The 22,607-nt window shown below is 36.6% G+C and overlaps 3 protein-coding genes and 1 non-coding gene across 8 annotated transcripts; 1 reads left to right on the top strand and 3 right to left on the bottom strand.

The window, feature by feature from the left end:
• Positions 1-3,418: 3,418 nt before the first annotated feature.
• LOC107851556 (mitochondrial thiamine diphosphate carrier 2) lies at positions 3,419-10,191 on the bottom strand. 5 transcript variants are annotated; one of them, XM_016696622.2, is made up of 8 exons: positions 9,960-10,191; positions 8,464-8,601; positions 7,258-7,374; positions 6,443-6,554; positions 5,364-5,491; positions 4,691-4,843; positions 4,442-4,585; positions 3,419-3,753 (listed from the first exon to the last, which is right to left on the bottom strand). In XM_016696622.2, the coding sequence occupies exons 2-8, from the start codon at positions 8,578-8,580 to the stop codon at positions 3,535-3,537; spliced, it is 990 nt and encodes a 329-aa protein (XP_016552108.2). In that variant the 5' UTR covers positions 8,581-8,601; positions 9,960-10,191; the 3' UTR covers positions 3,419-3,534. The 5 variants fall into 5 exon arrangements, with proteins under 5 accessions (XP_016552108.2, XP_047257319.1, XP_047257318.1 ...); XM_047401363.1 differs by having other exon boundaries at positions 5,364-5,488; positions 9,960-10,103; XM_047401362.1 differs by lacking the exon at positions 9,960-10,191 and adding an exon at positions 9,797-9,896.
• Positions 10,192-13,453: 3,262 nt separating this feature from the next.
• Positions 13,454-16,255, top strand: LOC107850787 (pentatricopeptide repeat-containing protein At4g32430, mitochondrial). The gene has a single exon (XM_016695543.2). It carries the CDS (start codon positions 13,719-13,721, stop codon positions 16,122-16,124), a length of 2,406 nt encoding a protein of 801 aa, XP_016551029.2. The 5' UTR covers positions 13,454-13,718; the 3' UTR covers positions 16,125-16,255.
• A 1,259-nt stretch (positions 16,256-17,514) lies between these two features.
• Positions 17,515-17,586, bottom strand: TRNAD-GUC. Its single transcript has one exon. It is a non-coding gene; the product is annotated as a tRNA-Asp (tRNA).
• Positions 17,587-18,139: 553 nt separating this feature from the next.
• Positions 18,140-18,463, bottom strand: LOC107850789 (flowering-promoting factor 1-like protein 3). The gene has a single exon (XM_016695547.1). It carries the CDS (start codon positions 18,461-18,463, stop codon positions 18,140-18,142), a length of 324 nt encoding a protein of 107 aa, XP_016551033.1.
• Positions 18,464-22,607: the final 4,144 nt, after the last annotated feature.

Below are 22,607 nucleotides of genomic sequence, written 5' to 3'. Positions count from 1 at the left end.
TGAAATCTTTGATTTCAGCCTCATGGAACTGCGCCCCAATCATTCTATTCTCCTCCCTATATATTGCATTAAAATCCCCCATAGCAACCCAAGCTGCACTATTACCAGCATGTATCTGTCTTAAGTCAGTCCATAAATGTTTTCTAGTTTCAACTGAGTTCAGCCCATATATAGCAGTAAATAAAAACTTGTAGTTCACTGCCCGAAACTGTATTGCCACATGAATATATTGCTCTTGACTCACCACCAAACTATAATCTACAATTTAAGGATCCCAGATGATCCAAATTCTTCCTTTGTTACTGGATACATAGTTATCTAGACAAATCCACCCAGGAGCTATTTTATTAACTACTCTTCTAGCATGGTGAGCTTTAATCTTGTGTTCAAGTAGAGCTAGAACACTAATTTTATTTTGCCTGATAAACAAACCTACCTCTTTTTGCTTGTAAACTTTATTCAAACCCCTAATATTCCAAGTAGCTAGTGTCATCTGCGCACAGGTATTGTAGTATTCTTATCCCTACCCTTCTTCCCCTCCAAACCACATCTATTATGCCCTCCTTCAAATCTAGTATCATGCTGATGTAGGGTATTAAACACATTGACTAAAGTGATCTGAGTTTCAGCTTCTACCTGTTTTTGCACCCTTTTTACTGTTGAATTTCCACTTACCTCTGTCCATTCTTTTCCACTCAATGGCCCATTTCCATCATCTACAACCTTTTCTTGATTCAGAGGCTTTGTATTTTGACCTCCCATTACTGTGGCATCTGGAGTTTTAGTGTCGCTGGGTCCCGGACCATCTATAGCTTTCCCCTTACCTCTGACCTTTGGTGCATCCTCGGTCTCTTGTCCTTGTTTGGTGTGCCATACTACCTTCTGTATCCCCGACTTAAGACGGCAGTGACGGCTAGGGTGAACTAACGTGTGCCGCCAGTATGGCGCGAGGGAGAGGGAAGAAAACCATGAATACTAATGGCGGGAAGACGATACAGCAGAACATGAAGGGGACTAAGGAGAATACGGGAGATACACCGAAGACGGAACAATGGCCAGAACTACCAAGGCATAAAACCCCAGATGCAACGGAGACGAGCATGATAAACAAAGCTAAATTTGGGAATAAAGGAGTGCAAAACCTAGAGAAGCCTAGTGGGAGTTCATGTGTAGAGGTGATATCAAGTACGGATGACCCAGTGATAGAATCGAAGAAACAATGGAAGAACCTATTTCAGAGCAATCGCCTAGTAGCTCAAGGTATGACTCTGGACTTTGTGGCACTAACCATCAAAAATGGGGAGACAGTTGTGGAGCTATGCAAAGCTGAGGTGGAATCTGAAACAAATAAATGGAAGCTAGCACTAATTTTGTATGTGGTAGGTGTAAACCCAACGATTGCGGCAGTGGAAAGATACATAGCATTGAATTGGAACTACATAGCGAAACCAAAGGTATACTATCATAATGATGGGTATTTTTTGGTAAAGTTTGGGAGCGCGGAGGACCGAGATGAGGTTATGTATGCAGGGCCGCATATGATGAATAATAAGGCCATCATTGTTAAGGCATGGGAACTTGAGTTTGATCTAAGTAAAGAAGTTCTGCAAACCATTCCAATGTGGGTTAAATTCTCAAATCTCCCTCTTAATTGTTGGGGGATGCAGTCTCTTAGCCGAATTGGAAGTGGAGTAGGGGTTCCTTTGTATGCTGATGCTTGTACTACAGCGGTTGATCGTATCTCATATGCACATGTACTGGTGGAGATGGATATAACGAAGGACTTTCCCAAGGAAATAAAGGTCGAGAACCCTACTGGTAGAATATTTGGTCAACCAATTGAGTATGAGTGGGTGCCATTATACTACCCAACGTGTTTAAATGTAGGGCACAAATGTCAGGTAAAAGAGGATTTGAAAGCTTTAATGGTGAATTGAGTTGAAGAAGAAAGAGTGGAGGGGGGAGAGGGGGAATAATTTTAAAAAATAAATAAATATTATTTTTAAAAAATATATATATAAATTATATATTAAATTATTTTATACGTGACAGCTTTTAATTGATCAAAAAAGTCAAATTCAAGCCCTTTCACGCACCTATGGCGTATGTATACACGCAGAGGGTCAAAATGGTGTGTTTGCAGCGAAATAAAGAAGCATCGTGGGGTAATAGGTCGAAGTTAAAATTTAGGTGTCTTTTTGCAAATCTCGGACAAGATCAGGGGGTAATTATGTATTTACTCTTATATTTATATATATTTTTTGTTTGGTTATGTGGGTGTTTTGTTTCTTTTAATGGAAAAAGAATATAAATATACGCCTTAATTGTTTTATTTATACAAATCTCCACCTTTACAAAAATAATTACAAAAATTTTAGTAACTATTTATGTATCTTCGTTGGATGTATCGGAAGCTAATTATGTATCTTGACATATATCCAAAATCAGAACGAGAGTTAATTATGTATCTTTACAAAAAAATAAAATGTATCTTCATCGAATGTATTATGTATCTCGACAGACTCAAAATCAGAAAAATGTATTGGGAGCTAATAGGTATCTTTCTATAGATATTTGAACCTAGTTAGAGGCGGATTGATGATCATCATTTAAAGTTTGTGAGTTCCCAACGATCGCAATTTTTATTTTAAAAAGCTCAACGTGATGATGGAAACAAAGCTCAAGTAGATTTCATTTTTGTAATTTCTGGACCAAGAGATTATGATTCCTAACACATAATATTCGGACTCTTCAGAATGTCACCAGATGCCTGTCGAATCCTCTAAAAGTAAAACATTTTTGGAGAATCCGACACTAACCCTTTTGCTTGGACTCTGCAAAATGTCGGTAGTTGCATGTTTGAATCCTCCGAAAGTAATGCAATTTTGGAGAATCCAACACTAACCATTTTTGTTGCGTTCATAAATGTGAGTAGTTGGGCTAGTGGCATGTCGGATCCTCTAAAAGTAATGCATTGTTTGATACCATAACACTATCCTTGTTGCTTCGGCGACTCTTCAAAATGTGAGTAGTTGGCTAGTTGCATGTCGGATCCTCCAAAAGTAATGCACTTTTTTGGAGAATCCAACACTGCTCCTGTCGCTTGGACTCTTCAACATGTGAGTGGTTGCATGTCGGATTCTCTAAAAGTAATTGCATTGTTTGATAATATAACACGATCCTTGTTGCTTCGACGACTCTTCAAAATGTGAGCAGCTGGCTGGTTGCATGTCGGATCCTCCAAAAGTAGTGCATATTGTTTGATAATGTAACAGTATCCTTGTCGCTTCGACGACTCTTCAAAATGTTAGTTGGCTAGTTGCATGTCGGAGCCTCTAAAGTAAAGCATTTTTTTTTTTGGAGAATCCGACACTACTCCGGTTGCTTGGACTCTTCAACATGTTAGTTGCACGTCGAATCATCTAAAAGTAATGCATTTTTGGAGAATCCGACACGGTTACAGTAGCATTTTTGGAGAGTCTGAACAACGGTCAGTACCAATAGGGAAGAAAAGAAGACCAATAGAGCATCTTTTTAAGTCAAAATGGACTCCAACCAGTCTGATGTATACTCATAGGCAACAAATGTTACAGCACCAGCAGGTGCTGCTTTAACAATCGACGGGACGATCCCTTTATAAAGTCCAGACCAACCTTCTTCGAGCAAGATCCGGCGGAGACCATCGTACATGTTTCTATACGCACGAGGCTCGAGTCGAGCCCCGTATCTTGGATGCCTCTGCAGTCCTTCAATCTGAAAAGAGATATGGTAGTAGTACATTAGCTGGTCTGTATGTGGTTGAACGTCAGACACACACACAATATACAATAACTTTTATGATTGAGAAGGCTCCGAAGCACGGGATGTGGGCCCGCCCTCTACCCTGACTTAGTGCGCTTGGTGAGTGCCGAACTTGGGACTTATGACAAAAAGTCTCGCAACCTTTGCCAATTGAACTACCCCTCGGAGGCCCATATGTTGCTTCTCTTTTTCCCTTCGTACTTCTAATGATGGTATCATAAAAAGAAAAACAGCAGCTCGGTGCACTAAAGCTCCCGCTATGCACAGGATCCAGGGCCGGATAGGACTACAAGGGTCTATTGTACACAGCCCTGCCCTGCATTTCTGCAAGAGGCTGTTTCCCCGGCTTGAACCCGTGGAAACATTCGATGGTATCATAATCTTGAAGTAATATTTGTTTCTTCGGAGAAGCATACACAATCGGAACTAGAAATGCCCGGCTTACACGAAAAGCAATATTTACTCTCAACTCCATGGTGATAACAGGAGCACTAATCGTTTCAGAATTCGATAGCTACAGAGAAACATACAGACTAATAGCCTTCATTATACGGTCACGTCTCTTAATGTCAAATCATATTTAGTAATCTTTTGACCTGGTGATTAAACCGAGACACGCGATAAATGGAGGAGGAAATACCTGGAACCTCTTTTTAACCACGTCAAGAGGATGACAGACAGCTTTAGCACATGTTCCGGCAGCTAAACCGCAGATGAAAAGTTGGAAGCTTGAAATTGATTCATTACCTTGGCTCGAATCAGAAAATCTACGATGATTCCAGGCCTACAAGAAGTTCAGCCAAATTTTGTAAGCCCGTCATAAATATGCAAAGAGCGGGTCAAAAAGAGCATCGTAATGAATATAATTTGGAGGAACTAAGAGGTTTACTTTCATCCAGCGTTTGAATGTATCATAAGTTCCGAACTGCAAGCCAGCATAAGGAACAATCGTGACTAGTGTTGGTGTCAATCCAGCATAGAGTCCTGGAATGCCCCGAGTTTTGAATATGTCAACAAATGCAGACCTCATGTTTCGATAAACCTGTACATTGGCATAACAATCAATCTATCAAATCTTCATTGATAGGCATTTCAAAATGGTATATACGTTAATGTGCTTATTACATCCCTTAAAATTTAGGCATTTCTAGTTCCGATTTTGTATGCTTCTCCCAAGAAACAAATATACTTCTACATTATGATACCATCGAATGTTTCCACGGGTTCAAGCCGTGGAAACAGCCTCTTGCAGAAATGCAGGGCAAGACTATGTACAATAGACCCTTGGAGTAACCAGTAAAGTTGCTACCATGTGACCAGGAGGTCACGGGTTCAAGCCTTGGGAACAGCCTCCTACAGAAAGGCAAGGTAAGGCTAGGCTGCGTACAATACACCCTTGTGGTGGGGCCCTTCCCCGGACACTGCGCATAGTGGTAGCTTTAGTGCACTGGGCTGCCCTTTTTAAAAAAGAAAAAAAAAATTAGGCGTATACACTTCGTTTTATGTACGTGAGGGTGCACAAAACAGAATAGCTTGGAACCTACAAAAGACGTGCAAACTACCTTCGGCTCCCCTTGGGAGGCTAGAATGGTTCTCAAGAGATCAAACGGATATGAACCAACTGTAGCTGCACATCCTGCTAATGCTCCACTGATATAAGAAATATGAGGGCTCAAGTTCATGTGATCTTCTGCATCATACAAAACAGCCAAACCGTCAAATAATGAGGCTTGCTGTCGGTATGCACAAAATGTTCGGTGCAAAGCATGTCTTAACATCCAAATAACTATATCAGATTCAAGAAGATCATTGACAATATGTAACACCTAAAACTGTCAAATTCTAAAACCACACAAGAAGCAAATGTTTGTAGATCTCAGGAGAAGGGAAATGCTTCAGATCACAATGAATAAAAAACACCCGGTACACTAAAGCTCCTGCTATGCGCAGGGCACGGGGAAGGACCCGAGCACAAGGGTCTACTGTAAGCAGCCTTACCTTGCATTTCTGCCAGAGGCTGTTTCAAAGGCCGACATGTTTCCAAGGCCGACATGTGATACATATATTTCAATATCTTGGCAGGGATGATGCTAAGGGTCTATCAGAAATAGCCTCTCTACCCTACAAAGGTAGGCGTAAGGCAGTGGCGGAGCCAGGATATTCACTAAAGGGGTTCATAAGTGAACATCCGAACTAACTGAAGGGGTTCAACATCTAATATATATACATAAAAAATAATTTTAAACATGCATATATAGACAAATTTTTCACCGAAGGGGATTTGGATGAACCCCCTCGGCAAAGGGTAGATCCGCCACTGGCGTAAGGCCTACGCACATATATCCTACCCTCACCAGACTTCACTTGTGGGATTTCACTAGGTATGTTGTTGCTGTATTATCTAGTTAGGGGTGAATAATATTGATGTAACAAGAAAATCTTAGTGCAGCAGTAGTATAACAAAGTACAGAACCTTTACAAAGATATGGTTCTCTATGAATGACACCTAGCCATTTACACTACCAAAGATCTCATTCGTGCGCAGAAGTTAAGCAAAACTGTAGAAAATGATCTCAACTTTCCCCTTCAAACGCTTTCCTATTTCTCTTCGTCTACAGCAGGGACGTGTATTCTGACAAACCTGATTTTGAAGAGCCAGCAGCACAAGTTTTCAATTGGCGCAATACTGTGAATTGTATGGCAGTATATGGCATAACCATCAGCAAAGCTGGAGCATTACCCCGCCAGAAGCCCTGCGACATGAATGGATATGTGCAACCAAAGTGAAGTTTACCAAAACTAGTATCAAGTTTGAAAGACATCAACTGCTAAAATAATTAGCTTTAACAATTACAAATTACACATCCCCACCCCCAGGCCAACACACACTCTACTAGATGATGCTGCACCCATGTCGGAGTCTCCAAAATACACTATTTTTGCTAAATCCGACACGTACCCATTGACATTTTTGAAGAGTCCGAGCAAGGTGTACACTGGTTAATGCCTTAGAGAAGACGTCACCATTTACGTTTTGCTTTTGGGTGAATCAGTGTCTATATATATGCAAGTTTCTTCTCCAAACGTTTACGCAGATCAGACTTGTCAGTGCTAACAGGCTTGACCTTAAAATCAACCAACAAATACAATCAACCATGTCTCCACAATTTCTACAAACACAACAGAAGTTGAGACCAGAAGAGAGCTGAAATGATCATCACATATTCATGGGAAACAAGTTTCAACAAAAAGTCGCATAGCCGAAGGTCTATCAGAAACAGCTTCTCTACCTCACACAAGGTAGGGGTAAGGTTTGCGTACACCACACCCTCCCCAGACCCCACTTATGGGATCTCACTGGGTATGATGTTGTTGAGCAGTCAGCTAATAGATCAATGCAAACATCGCGTATCTGAGCCAGATATCTAAAATTCTCATGACAAAAATAACAAATACCTTTAAGCCTTCTTCCCTGAGTATGTTCTTAGTAGCTTGCAGCATCCCTGTGTATTTAGAATTTCCATGCACATCTCTACGAGGCACGGACCACTGACTAGTGGGTTCCAGTTGGACCTGAAAAGTTGGTAAATAAGAAAACATTCAGCTCTTGACGTACAACCAAGCACAGAGATTGAAAATAGACATAAAATAACGCAGAGAAAGAGAGCGTATGTTTTGAGCAAGCACGGAAGAAAAAGAATTAACATGCTTCTTAAAGGCTCTAGATCATCAACAGAAGCCACCTTGAGTAACTAGGCTAACAACAAAATCCGACATCATTACATTTAAATGAAAGAATATATAAGTCTATCAACAACAACAACAACATACCCGCTGTATTCCCACCTAGTAGGGTCTAGGGAGGGCAAAATGTACGCAGTCCATACCACCAGCTCTGAAGAACCACAAAGGTTGTTTCCGATAGACCCCCGGAATATAAGTCTATCCTGATTTTGAAATCAAAGAAGTGCTAGTATGTATACTAAGTTTACTTTTATTAATACAAAGAAGCACCAATTGAATATAACTTTTACAAACTAACTGATGTCTTATACGGCGTTTTATTGGAAAGAGTTGTTCTCCTTAAGCATTTTAGATTATTTAGACAAAGTAGATCGTGTTGAGCATCTTTTAGCACCGTGGATGAAAGAACGAAGGAACCAAAACTTCGGATGCTAACGCTGAGAAACGGTCAGACCAACTCCTTAACCATGCATTGCTATAGAGCAAGGGAACTCAAGTAGTCATTCACGTAGCCCTGACAAAGCAGTCACCGCATTATCTAGGCATTTCAAGGTAAATTACAGAAAAAAATTGCATTAGCGGACGTTAAACAACTTCAGCCGCTTTAATACAGAACCAGCTCAAACAAGTGAAACAATTCGAAAACTGTTTCACAACCTAGCATTTTATCCTCCAGCATGAAGCTTCTGGAGGTGATTAACATAACAGGAAAACTATACTACAATGTCGAGGTTCACCTACACGCCCATGATCCCTAGTTTTTGAGATTGGTTAAAGAAATAAAACAAAGCTTCCTTAATTGTGAACTAATGTCGTGCTATACATGTATAATGTAACTGCATTAGGCGCCCCAACGGCCAAGGCATGTATCCAAACTGCAAAAGTTAAAACACCACTAAATATACGCAGAATATACACCTGAAATCTGATCTTGATTACATCAAGAGGCGATGTTACAGTCCTCGATATACCACCAGATATTGCCCCCGCTGTGGCATCTATGAATGCCCGTTTAAGCTGCCCCGTCTCCTCCATATCCACTATAGACTAAACAACCTGCACTCACATTCCAAAGAAAAACACCCCCAATGTTAAAAACCCTTAACTGGCTCTACTGAAATCGAAAAGTCGTTATATTCAAAGACAACCTTACATATTGAGGTACATTTTCTGCATTACTTTTTTTAACATACAACAACAACAACATAGCCAGTGTATTGCTACAAAGCGGGGCCTGGGGAGAGTAAAGTGTACGCAGTCCATACCACTACCTCATATTAAGTAGCGAGGGCGTTTTCGATAGACCTCCGGCTCATGACAGATAACAGTATGACCACAAAAGACATAAAAATAAACAACAAAATGAGATAACACATCGCTAGATAATAAAAGAAATAAGACACTATTAAACATGTACATACAAAAATAATAAACTCGCTATTAAACTAGGTTGTTTCTGAAAGACAACATACCCAGTGTATTCCCATCAAGTGGGGTCTAGGGAGGGTAAAGTGTATGCAGCTCATACCACTACCTCAGATTAAGTAGAGAGGGCGTTTCCGATAGACCCCCGACTCAGGACAGATAACATTATAACCACAAAAAAACATACAAATAAACAACAAAATCGGATAATACACAGCTAGATAATAAATTAAATATGTACATACAAAAATAATAAACTCACTATTAAACTAGGTTGTCTCCGAAAGACCCTTGCTATATAAAATCAACTACTCACTCAGTTTCAATTTGTTTATCTTACTTCATTTTTAGTCCGTTTCAAAAGAACAACCCTTTCCCTTTTTGGCAACTCTTAGTTTTCAAGTTTATACCTGACATGTTTAAAACCACAAGATTAACTCCTTTTTAGTTCGTTTAAAGAAAATGTATCTTTCCCTTTTCGGCAACTTTTAATTTCAACTTTTTTATGATATCTTGATACATTTTACGTATTTTTAATTTGCGGCCACAAGATTAAAAAATCATTCTTTAATCTCTTAAACTCAGTATCAAGTCAAAATCAGACAAGCAAATTGAAACAACGAAAACATCAATTATTAATTAAATTATGCTTCAATCCAAATTAGTTTGGGGTCCATCATTTATCTATTTACTTATCACACTTTCTTTTTAGAGAATTTGAGACTTATTTTTTTATTATATTGATACGAGAAAAATTCCAACTTATATTACTTTCCTATAGTTTTTTAATATCTAAATTTTAATTTTACAATATTAAACTACTTACAATCAACTGAGGCCAGTTATATTAACCATCAACTGAGCTAATAATCAAGAATATCAAAGATTACGAAAACACAAACTTTATAGAATTCTAATAAAATAAAACATCAAAAGATACAATTTTGTTAAATGGGTAAATAATTAAATAATGAAAAAAAATGAATTACCTGATTGGAGATAAAGAAAGTATCAGCCATTGAAGACAAAAAAAAAAAAAAAAAAGAGCTAAAAATTCAATTAAAAGAATAAATTATGTATAAGTAATTAATTACAGATTTATTTATTTATTTATTGCTGATGCTCAAAATATTTTTGAGCAGTGGCAATAATAGAGAATTCTTTGAAATGAAAAAAAGTTTGGGGGGTGTTTGTTTGGAAGAGAACGAAAAGGAAAATAAAAGTGTAGTTTTTTTTTTGTTTTATGTCATGTATAATTTAAAGCGGAGCAAAAATACTAGGTAATTTTTCCGATAGAGTTTAATTGATATGTATTGATGGTGAGAGGCATGAAATTAATTGACGTGTGTGAAAGTTGACTGCAAACAAAAATACTAGGTAATTTCTTCTGATGGAATTACATGGTATCTATTGCTGATGAGAGGTGACAAATATCACGTGAAATTAGTCGAGTTGTGCGAAAGCTGGCAATGAATAAAAATAGAGTTAATACATAAAAATGACCCTAAATTTGACATCAAATTATAATTTTGACCTTAAACTTTGGCAGTGCACAAATATGACATTTAACTGTTCAAAACTGCACAAATATGACCTCCAATCCTACGTGGCAAAACGCGTGTTCAACACACAAAACTGGGCGCGTCCAACTTAAAATCTAAGGGCATAATACATAAATATGACCTTAAACTTTGACAGTGCACAAATATGACCTTTAACTATTCAAAACTGCACAAATACGACCTTTAAATGACTCTTCACAATTATTTTTTCATTATTTTCGGCTCAAAGATGAAAATGACATCTAATTTCTTTTATCATTGCGAAAAAAGAGCAATATTGAATATTTATTAATTAGGCGGGTCAGCTTCATATGAAAAAATCGAGCGGGTATGTATATATATTATAAAGCAAAGGACGAATTTAAGTTATATAATATATCTAAATATTATTTATTTAAATATTAAATTAAAGATGAAACTATACTATTAATAAAAAAATTATAGTTTTAATAAAACGTTATTAAATTAATGTTATTAAGGATAGTAGTAGTAGTATATTAAATTAACATTATCAAATTAGTGTAATTAATATGTTATTAAATTAATGTTATTAAATTAAAGAGGGGCAGACCTACCTGATTGTCATGGGGTTCACCCGAACTTCCTCGGTAAAAAAATTACGTTGTATATATATAAGATAGAAAATGTATATTTATGAACGTATATTAATGTAGAACCACATGAAACAAGGCACTTAGATAGCCCAGTGGTGTTATTTGCTCTTCTTGGGCACTTCCTTCAGCCTATTGTGCGAGTTCGATCCCTGCTAGTGGCTATTTTTTTTTTAATTAAAAAAACGTTAGGTGTTTGCTATAGAAATAAATAAAATAATAATAATAATTTTTTAAAATTAAAAAAAAGTTAGGTATTGCTACTATAGAAATAAATAAATAAAAATAATAATAACAACAACAACAACAACAACAATAATAATAATAATAACAATAATAATAATAATAATAAAAACGACGTCGTTTTAAAACAAAAAGCAAAACCTTGACAGTGCATAAATATGACCTTTAACTATTTAAAACTGTATAAATATGACCTTTCTCCAAGTCAGTCCTTTTAACGACGTGGCACCGTGTGATTGGATTACCTTTCCACGTAGGCGCGAGTGAGACTCACGCATGGGGTTGCAAAATCGGAGGTCATATTTGTTCAAGTTTGGAATAGTTAAAGATCCTATTTGTGCACTATCAAAGTTTAAGGTCAAAGTTATAATTTAGTGTCAAGTTTAGGGTCATTTTTATGTATTAACTCATAAAAATACTAGGTGATTTTTTTTTTATAGAGTTAATTGGTATGTGTTGCGGATGGGAGGTGATAGGTATCACACGAGATTAGTTGAGGTATGTGAAAGCTGGCTACTGATAAAAATACTAAGTAATGTCTTTCGATAGAGTTACATGTATCGATTGCAGGTGGGAGGTGACATACATCGCGTGGAATTAGTCGAAGCGTGTGAAAGTTGGTCCGAACAAAAATACTAGGTGATTCCTTTCTAATATAGTTACCTGGTATATGTTGCTGGTATGAGATATAGTCGAGATGCACGAAAGCTGGATCTGTATAAAAATACCAGGTAATTTCTTCCAGTGTAGTTACTTGGCATCTAGTGGGAGGTGGCATATATTACGTGAAATTTGTCGAGGTGTGCGAAAGTTGAATCCTGACAAAAATACTCAGTGATATCTTTGATATATATTGCTGGTAGGAGGTGACAGTTATCATTAGAGTTAGTCGAAGTACGTGAAGACTGGTCCAAACAACGCGATTTTAAGTATAAAAGTGTAGTTTTTTATTGTTAATATGGAAAAATGCATTAATTTTTTTTAGATTTGGGACTAATTAGGCACTAAGTAGGGAGATAATAACAATATTAAGTAGAAAAAACAGATGGGTAATTAAACATACTTTTGAACCATTAATCAAGTTTTAGTAGCTATTAGTTTTACTTATTAAAAAGGTAAAATAAAAAAAACGCCGTTGCCGGGGATCGAACCCGGGTCACCCGGGTGACAGGCGGGAATACTTATCACTATACTACAACGCCTTGTTTGTTCACTAATGTTTACTTTATTTTTTTTCTCAATTAGTATAACTTCTTGTAAACTTCATTACGATCAAATACGTCGATAGCCCCTTAAACTTACTAGTAAATTTCATTAAACACTTGAATTATAGCATGTTTCGATTGTGCATTAGAACACATTTACCATACACCATCACGTAAAATTTTGAAAAGTCCTCTACATATATTTTAAAGCTCTCATTACATAGTTAAGTTCGCCGCATAAAATATAGCAAGTCATTTAATTAGAATTTATACGTATTAATCTCAGTAAGCCATAAAACATCAGTCTGCTCTACTTAAATTCAATATGTATTGTTTAAGGAGGGGTCTTATTTTATATGATAATGTAGCAGACTCCTGATAACACGCACAATGTTTTCTTAAAATCGAGGCGAAATGCTTTCTATCCTATACTTTATGCCGAGAAGGATCTATCGATACAACCTCTCTAAAGATAGGTGTAAGATTTGTATACGCATTATTCTCCCTAGTTATCATTTATAAGATTACACTGAATATATTATTGTCAGAACAGAACTGTTTGATCAGAACGTCTTATCATATAGTTCTATTTAGGTGTTTAATCAAAACAAATCATAATTCGAATGCTTAATTAAATTTACTAACAACAACAACAATATAGAGAGGTTGTTACCGGCAGAGCTCGACTCAAATAAATTTGCCATCAACAACAACATACTCAACATATTTTTTTAAAAAAAAAAACAAGATTCGATGAAGATAAAATATACGTATTTCATCGTAAAAAGGTTATTTTCGATAGAACCTAATTCAAATAAATTTATTATTAACAACAACATATTTCCAAAAAAACAAGATTCGATGAAGGTAAAATGTACGTATTTTATCTTAAAAAGGTTTTCGATAGAGCCCGATTCAAATAAATTTACTATCAACAACATACTCAATATATTTTCGAAAAAATAAGATTCGGTGAAGGAAAAATGTACGTATTTCATCGTAAAAAGATTATTTTCGATAGAGCCGACTCAAATAAATTTACTACCAAGTTCAAATGTTTTCCCGCCATCTAACTCCTCTTAAACCTCTCCACTAATTATATCTTTTGGTACACTAAATCTCTCGTTATGCACGTAGTTCGAGGAAACACTGGATCACGAGTATCTATTATATGCAGTTTCACCTTACATTTATGTAAGCGTTTGTTTTCACGACTTGAACCGGTAACCTCCTCGTTAAACGACACCAACTTACACCATTTACGTTTGCCAAAAGATTGCTCTTCATTTCGCAATGCACACCAAGTGTTTGATAAAATTCCTCAACCAAAACTCATCTCCCTTCACCATTCCATGCTCAATTACATACACATTAACCGCCATATCGATGCGCTTATAATCTTCAAGAATCAGCTCCAAATGGGTATCTCAGAAATCGACGAAGTTGCATTAGCATTAGCTCTCAAGGCTTGTCGAGAATACCTAAATTTCGGGGCTCAAATACATTGCCTCGCGATCACTAGTGGGTACATTTGCTATACAACAGTACCAAATTCTTTAATGAACGTGTATTGTAAAACAAGGAACTTTAATAAGGCATTGTGTGTGTTTGATGATGTAGAGTTTCCTGATAGAGTTTCATACAATACATTGCTTTCGGGGTTTGAGGATGGTAAATGTGCGTTGAGTTTTGCTCTATGGATGCGTTCGGTTGGAGTTGTTTTCGATGTTGTGAGTTGTACTACCGTACTTAGTCATTGTACGAATGAAGATGAGTTTGCTCTTGGTATGCAGTTGCATTGTCTTGTATTGAGGTACGGATTGGAGGACGATGTTTTTGTTGGAAATGCACTTGTGACTATGTATTCGAAGTTGGGTAATATGGGGGAGGCTGAAAGAGTGTTTCTTGAAATGCCGTGTAAAGATTTGGTGTCGTGGAATGCTTTGCTCTCGGGGTATGCACAAGAAGGGGATTACTCGAAGGAAGCTACCGAGGGGTTTAGGGAAATGATTAGGGAAGGGATGAAACCTGATCATGTGTCGTTTACAAGTGCTGTATCTGCTTGTGGACAGGAGAAAGCTTTGGAGCTTGCGAAGCAGATACATTGTTTGGTTATTAAGATGGCGTATGGTACTCATGTTTCGGTTTGTAATGTTTTGATATCGTTGTATTATAAGTGTGATGTGACTGAAGACGCGAATAAGGTTTTCCAAAGTATGACTGAACGTAATGTAGTGTCTTGGACAACGATGCTTTCCATGGATAATGAAAATATTGTATCTATTTTTAATCGGATGCGGAGAGATGGGGTTTATCCAAATCACGTTACATTTGTTGGATTGATTCATTCTGTAACTGTCAAGAATTTGTTGCGAGAAGGCCAAATGGTTCACGGATTTTGTTTGAAGACAAATTTCTTCTCTGAACTGAATGTTGCTAATAGCTTCGTTACCATGTATGCTAAGTTTGAAATAATGGAAGATGTTTTGAAGGTTTTTGAAGAGCTCGACCGGAGAGATCTTATATCGTGGAATGCATTGATTTCTGGATATGCTCAAAATGGGATGTCTCGAGAAGCTTTGCAGACATTCTTGTCAGCATCAATGGAGTTACGACCAAATGATTACACGTTTGGTAGTGTCTTGAGTGCACTTGCCTCATCTGAGAGTATTTCACTGAAGCATGGACAACGATGTCATGCTTGCTTGATAAAGCAGGGGTTCAACAGTAATCCAATTGTTTCAGGTGCTCTTCTTGACATGTATGCAAAACGTGGGAGTATCTCTGAATCTCAAGGAGTTTTCGATGAGATAACAGATAGGAGCCAAGTATCATGGACTGCTATCATTTCTGCTTATTCGAGGCATGGTGATTATGAATCCGTAATGGCTTTGTTTAAGGAAATGAAGGAGAAAGGCGTGGATCCTGACTCAATAACATTTCTTTCTATACTAACAGCTTGTGGTCGACAAGGGATGGTTGATATGGGAATAGATATTTTCAATTCCATGGTTAGAGATTATTCCATCGAACCATCTTCAGAGCACTATGCTTGTATGGTGGATATGTTTGGTCGAGCAGGGAGGCTTAACGAGGCTGAGTTTTTCTTGGCTCAGATTCCCGGAGGATCTGGATTGTCCGTGTTACAAAGCTTACTTGGTGCTTGTAGGATTTATGGAGATGTTGACATGGCGACAAGAGTTTCCAATACTTTGATCGCGTTAGAACCAGACCAATCCGGTTCATATGTCTTGATGTCGAATTTGTTTGCAGAGAAGGGGCAGTGGGATAAGGTAGCAAACATCAGAAAAGGAATGCGAGACAAGGGAGTGAAGAAGGAGATAGGATTCAGCTGGGTAGATGTAGGTAGCATTGAGTATTCTTTAAATTTGCACGGATTTTCATCGGATGACAAGTCACATCCCCGGACAGAGGAGATATATCGGATGACAGAATGTATAGGTTCGGAGTTGAAGCATTTGGAGCGCGAAGAAGAAGAAAACGAGTCTGTGACATTAGCATGTGCTATATGAGTTCTTTGAACGAACTACATTCTTTTTTCTTCTTGTTCAAAATACAACATCCAAAGCATATATGTAAATTAGTTATTGACAAAACACTACAAGGGTTAATGAAACCGTTATTGTTGCTTTAGATCGATTCATTTTTGTCTAATCGTAGTTTTGTCACTTTGATATTGATCTCCAGGCAGGTCTGCGGTCTTAGGATATGCTGCTAAATGAAGATGAAGTGAACAACTCCGCATACTGTTGATGTGAGTGTTTTCGTTTTTGTTGCCTCGTACTATATTGTTAAATCTGTCGAAAGCGATTTGTAGTTATTATCAGATACCTTTTGATAGACTATGCTATCATGTGTAATCTGTGTTTTATGTGGTCACACTTTTGAATTTGAACCATAATATAAGGAAAGCAACCAAATTTTCACTGTGAAACTTCCCCTTACATATTGGAATTTGCACACATCCACTATACTATCCTGTGTAATTTGTGTTTTATGCTGTCACACTTTTGATTTTTGAACCATAATATAAGGAAAGCAACCAAATTTTCAGTGTGAAATTTCCCCTGACATGTTGGAATTTGCATACATCACTTGTCGAGGGCGTCGACGCATACCTCGGGTTGATCCATCATCACCTGCACCTCACATCGTAGCGCAGTGGAACGTGTTGCCCACCTGTCGTTCCATTCAACTACGTTTATTCCTTTAATCCATAGCTTAAAAGAACACAATTAGGGATAATCAACCCGCCTGTACGCAGGGAGGATGTCATTACTGGCAAAGACTATCTGGCGGTAACGCTGCAGACGCGAAGCGAAGTAGGCCTGCATGAATAAGTACTACTGGGTAAACGGTAGCTCGGTGCACTAAAGCTCCCGCTATGTGCAAGGTCTGGGAAAGGGCAACAAAATATGTTTTGATTTTGTCTATGTTTTCCTTATAAAGGTTCATATAACATGAGCTATGTTGCTCGAACTCTCCAACAAGGATGTCACACCCGTTTTGGATCGTTAAAAAATGCACTACTTTTGAAGGATCCGACACACATGATGCTAGTCCGAGCAATGAGATGATGAGGATACCGCACCCTTGTTGGATTCCTAAAAATGCACTAACTTTTGAAGAATTCAACACACAAGTGAGAGTCGTGTAGGATCCTTAAAAATGCACTAACTTTTGAAGAATCCGACACGCATGATATGAGTCCGAGCAATGAGATGACGTTCTGTCTTATCGCTGCAAAAAGACAAAAAATGAATGCACTACTTTTGAAGGATCCAACACACACGACGCTAGTCGGAGCAATGTGATGATAAGGATGCCACATCCGCGTTGGATCCATAAAAATGCACTAACTTTTGAAGAATCAGACACACAAACGTGGGTCAAAAAAGCAAACGCCGTTGCCGGGGATCGAACCCGGGTCACCCGCGTGACAGGCGGGAATACTCACCACTATACTACAACGACTTGTTTACTCACCAACTGTTGCTTTCCATTTCTCAATAATATTATATTCAACAAACTTTAATGTCTATTTAACCATAATAGTTTTCACTTCTTTTTTTTTCGGAATTTTATTTCGCAAAGCTGTTTGGACATAGAATTGTTACAAATTTTCCGAATTTCAAAAAAACATTTTCACAATTGTTACTGCAAATCACTCGCAAAAATTCAAAAACAACTGCGATTTGTATTTATGTCGAGGCACAAATCCAATTTTCAAATACTATTATCAACTCGATCGAAAACACATAGTACTACTTTTTTTTATCTTTCAAATTTCACAATTTTTATGTCCAAACGTTACCTCTAGCTTCAAATTCATTACGATTTTTTACGACAATATCATACATGTGCATGGAGTGTCACTTCAAATCACTCGAAGAAAATCAAAAACAACTTTAAGTTATATTACCGTCCAGACACAACTTCAGTTTCCAAATACTATTATTAACTCAATCGAAAACACACACACCTTTTTTTTTCTTTCAAATTTCACAATATTTATGTCCAAACGTACTTACATATCTCTAACTTCAAATTCATTGCGATTTTTAACGACAATATCATACATGTGCATGGATTTAAACCTAGTAAAATCCAATGGTAAAGAAATAAGATGAATTGTTGATCTTTTATGATATTGTAGAAGTTGTGGATCATCATAATACCTTTCCCATCCAAGATTACAAAGCTTTCTTTCAAGATTTTCATAACATGTTATCACTTCATCACTAGCTACATGAACAAGAACTTTCCGGCGACCGGTCGTCGCGCTGACGTGGCAATCACCACGGTTTTCGAGGCGAACGACGCCGTTTTTGAACGTCCAAACACCAGACATGTCGTTATTTTAGGGAGGGTGGGAGGGAAAATTGAATGTTTATGTGAAAGGTGATGTTGTTGAAGAAGAAAATAATATAATGTGTGGGTTTTATAGGGTTCATGCATGTGTAATATATATATATATATATATATATTATTTAAAGGCAATCAGTGCATAAAGAATCTCGCGTTCATGTACGTAATGTCTGGGAAAAGGTCGTACTCCGAGGGGTGTGATGTAGACACGCTTACGATACCCTAATGCATAACAGTAGTGATTGTTTTCACGACTCGAATGACAACTTTACTTTTGCTTGAAGGTTGCCCTTCATATGTAACATAATATAAATGTATATAACGGATAAGCATCCAGTACCTCTCGAACTATGATTAAAGTTTCTACGACACACTCCAACTTCACAGGGGTCCTATTACCCGTTTGAACTCAATTTTAACGTATTTTTGTCATCCTTTTATGCTGACGTGACACCTTTATTACATAAAGTGAGGCCACGTCAAAGGTGTCACGTCAGCTAAAAAAGATGAAAAAAATACGCTAAAATTTAATTCAGGGGTAATAGGACCCTCGTGAAGTTGGAATGTGTCGTAGCAAATTTGATCATAGTTCAGGGGTACCAGATATTTTACTCGATGTATAATATAACTAGTGCTGAGATTTTATTTATCTTTCGAAAAGAAAAAGGCGTATAAAAGAAATTTTTTTCTTGGATTTTTATTTTAAGATTCTATATTAATTTGAGGTTGGATTAATTCAGATTTATGTTGCTTTTTTTCTTTTTCTTCTCATCATGAATCTTATCCAATCCAATATTTCCACCTAATATGGGACATGAGACATCTCCATAAGTTCATCTTCTTGCTTCTCATGCATTTAATCATACTATATTATTCCATATTTGGAAAGATTTATTCCATTTTTTTTTTGGTTATTCATTTTGTATTCAATATTCGTATTGTGACTCGATTAATTCAGATTCATACAATATAAGACCCATTATAGGACTTGGTAGGGAGTGCTTCCTCTTGTTCGAGCTTCGCGTATGGAAGAAATGTTGAAGTTTTGACCAAGATAAGCCATTTTTTAAATCAATTCATCAAAGTAATATGTTTTTCAAAATCTTTACAAAACTAGTATAAACAATGTTGACGCTAATGTATTAGGTTTTAAAAAAATTAACGGACCAAAATGAACAGTAAACGGAGTTAAAGTAGGAATCGTTACTGATAGTAGCATTTTTGGCTTAAAACGATAACAACAGTAATGAGACTTTGCAACCCTGTCACTCTATCAAATCAACTCTGCAAGTCTGATGTTGCAGAGTTGCAGAGTACTCTCATTACAATTGGTAACGTTTTAAGCCAAAAACGTTACTGTCAGTAACGACTCCTACTTTAACGCTGTTTTGATCCGTTAATTTTTTCAAAACCTAATACTGCCAACAGCGTTTATACTAATTTTGTAAAGTTTTCAAAAACATATTACTTTGTTGAATTGATTTAAAAACAACTTATTTTTTGGTCAAAGTGTTTCTTCTTTATTTAATGAGTCTTTGCTATACGAGCCAACCAACTGAGCTCAATACGAATATTGAACACCAGATAATTAAAAAATCAAAAAATATGGAATAATTTTTTATTATTCAAATATGGAATATATATATATATATAGTATGGGAAGCAAGAAGATGAACTCATAGAGATGTCTCATGTCCCATATTTGTTTGGAAATATTGGATTGGATAAGATTCATAATCATAAAGCTCTCTATTATCAATAATATTTTCATTGCAAAAAATAAAAAGAAGTCAAAACTTGCCCATTCATTGAGAAAGTGGCATAGACTGACGAGAATAAAAAAGAACTTATATATTTTAATATATACTTTGAAGTTTGAACTATAAAAAAACAAAAAAAAAAAACCTATATAACATACTCATCTTCTCATTGATAAGTGCTTTATATCAGCACATGTAATTGGTAGAGTTTGTGAACCAATTTTGTTGATACAGCCCTGAAAATATTGCGATGCGGACTCATGTATATTTTCGGGTTTGGGGTTATTTTGTATGCACATATTATATAAGTGTGACTTAGAGGGTTGATTTTTAATATGACGGTTCTCGTGTGATATTGAGAACTTTGGCTTTTAATATGACGGTTCTCGTGTGATATTGAGAACTTTGGCTCCTTCTTGTATTCCTCTTCGATATAGTGAATTTCTCCTCCTTTGTCCGTGGTTTTTCCCTTCAGGAATTTTCACGTAAATCTGTGTGTGTTTATCTTTTTTGTCTTTTACTTATCATATTGCTTATTCCTGTTTGATTTCATAACATGTACAGTAATACTTGCTTTTAATGTCATCATTTAGTGGTGGAGCCAGGATTTTCATTGAGGAGGATCAGAAGTAAACATATGAACTAGTCGAAGGATATGTAAAAATAGTATAATTTTCCGTCGAAGAGGGTTCGGATGAACCCCCTGATTACAAGGTGGATCCGCCACTGTCATCATTTAACTAATACTTGCTTCAAACAGTCTATCTAAAGTTAGGTTTGATAAAATCAAACTTCAGACACGGTATTTGATGTTGCATGCGAGTAGAGTAGTTCATGCATTTTTATCAGATGCTCGGACAAAAATGATTGGACTTCAGTCATTTTTGTCTGAACATAAGTCGTATTTCTAAAGTTAGACGTTGTTAAGACTAACTAAATGAGTACAAATTAAATAGCGATGTGGAAAAAAAAAACTATATAGCATACTCATCTTCTCATGCCTCCTCACATTGTACATGCATGCGTTGATCGATAAGTGTCTTATATCAACTCATGTAGTACCCGCTTTTAATGTCGTCATTCAACGGATGCCTGCTTCAGACAGTCAGTCTAAAGTTAGATTCGACAAAATCAAACTTTCAGACACGATGTTTGATGTTGCATGCGAGTAGAGTAGTTCATGCATTTCTATCAGAATCTCAGACAAAAACGGTTGGACTTCAGTCATTTTTGTTTGAACTTCAGTCATATGTCTAAAGCTAGACGTTGTTAAGACTAACTAAATGAGTAAATATTTGGGCCTGGACCATGTGAAAATTGTTGTTGTTGGGCTTTTCTTTATTTTCTGTAATGTGTTCAAAAGGCCCAAAGGCATTATTAACAAGAAGCCCATTACTGAGTGATTGGATTCTCTTTGGAAGGAGCTTATAATGGGCCTGTATATGCATTGCGAATACAGATTCAGAGCTAGAATTTTGAGTGTATATTTTTCGTAATTCTAAAGAAAAACGTTTTATTAGGTTGATAAATTATTCGTCCATATTAGGTTAAAAAAAAAACTTTAAAAACACAAATACGTTATTAAGTTCTACGAAATCTGTAAGATGACATAGAACTTCAGTCCTGACCAGAAATATCTAGGACGTTGATCTAATGATAAGAGTGTGACACGTGATGTATATATTCGACTAATGTCATGAAATCAAGCCACGGGCGCGATGGGGGTGAAGGTGGTTATAGCAGTCGCTCTTCAGTTCGTGCAACTGAAAAAGCCATAATACGTAAACCTCTGCCCTTCAACTTGGCCTTAGATAAACCTCTGCCCTTCAACTTGGCCTCAGATGGCGGCTACGCCTTCCAACTTTCGGTATGCACAAATAAGTACTTAAACTTATATAAAGTTGAATAAGTAAACGCACGCATTTTACGTGTGCCACGTATGACGTGTCTGTTTTGAAAGTCTATAATGACTTTATATTCTTATGACACATTAAAATTGACCTATTACTTTGAGACATTTTTTTTTTAGCTTCACATGTAATAGTATCTTCTATTTTTATTTTTATTATTATTGTTATTATTTTGCTTCATTTTAAACCAGAAAGTACAATGGGTCATATTAGACTAAATATTTCGACATATAACCTTTTCAATGACTTGAAAGGTCAAGAATAATTTTCACAAAAAAAAGAAAAGGGCAAATTTAGATGAGTCTTCTTCAGCTATTGGTGATATTTGTAAACAGTAAAGATTCATTTTTTGTACCTTAAAAATGAAATAAAATAAAAGCATTTTATATTATAATATAATATTTGATTATGGTGGTTCAGGTCAGTTTGCATGCGCCTCATCTAATGCATGAAGTTT

The sequence above is a fragment of the Capsicum annuum genome, chromosome 12 (assembly GCF_002878395.1).
Source record: "Capsicum annuum cultivar UCD-10X-F1 chromosome 12, UCD10Xv1.1, whole genome shotgun sequence".
In the NCBI taxonomy this organism is placed as follows: Eukaryota; Viridiplantae; Streptophyta; class Magnoliopsida; order Solanales; family Solanaceae; genus Capsicum; species Capsicum annuum.
This window is presented reverse-complemented; position numbering and strand designations above follow the sequence as displayed.

Excerpts from the sequence above, each read along its gene's own strand:
- LOC107850787 (XM_016695543.2), top strand. The coding sequence starts at position 13,719 with ATGCACGTAGTTCGAGGAAACACTGGATCACGAGTATCTATTATATGC.
- LOC107851556 (XM_016696622.2), bottom strand. The coding sequence starts at position 8,580 with ATGGAGGAGACGGGGCAGCTTAAACGGGCATTCATAGATGCCACAGCG. Across the intron at positions 7,375-8,463 it reads TAATCAAGATCAGATTTCAG|GTCCAACTGGAACCCACTAG; the intron begins GTGTATATTCTG and ends CCAACTTTTCAG. Across the intron at positions 6,555-7,257 it reads TCAGGGAAGAAGGCTTAAAG|GGCTTCTGGCGGGGTAATGC; the intron begins GTATTTGTTATT and ends TTCATGTCGCAG.
- LOC107850789 (XM_016695547.1), bottom strand. The coding sequence starts at position 18,463 with ATGTCTGGTGTTTGGACGTTCAAAAACGGCGTCGTTCGCCTCGAAAAC.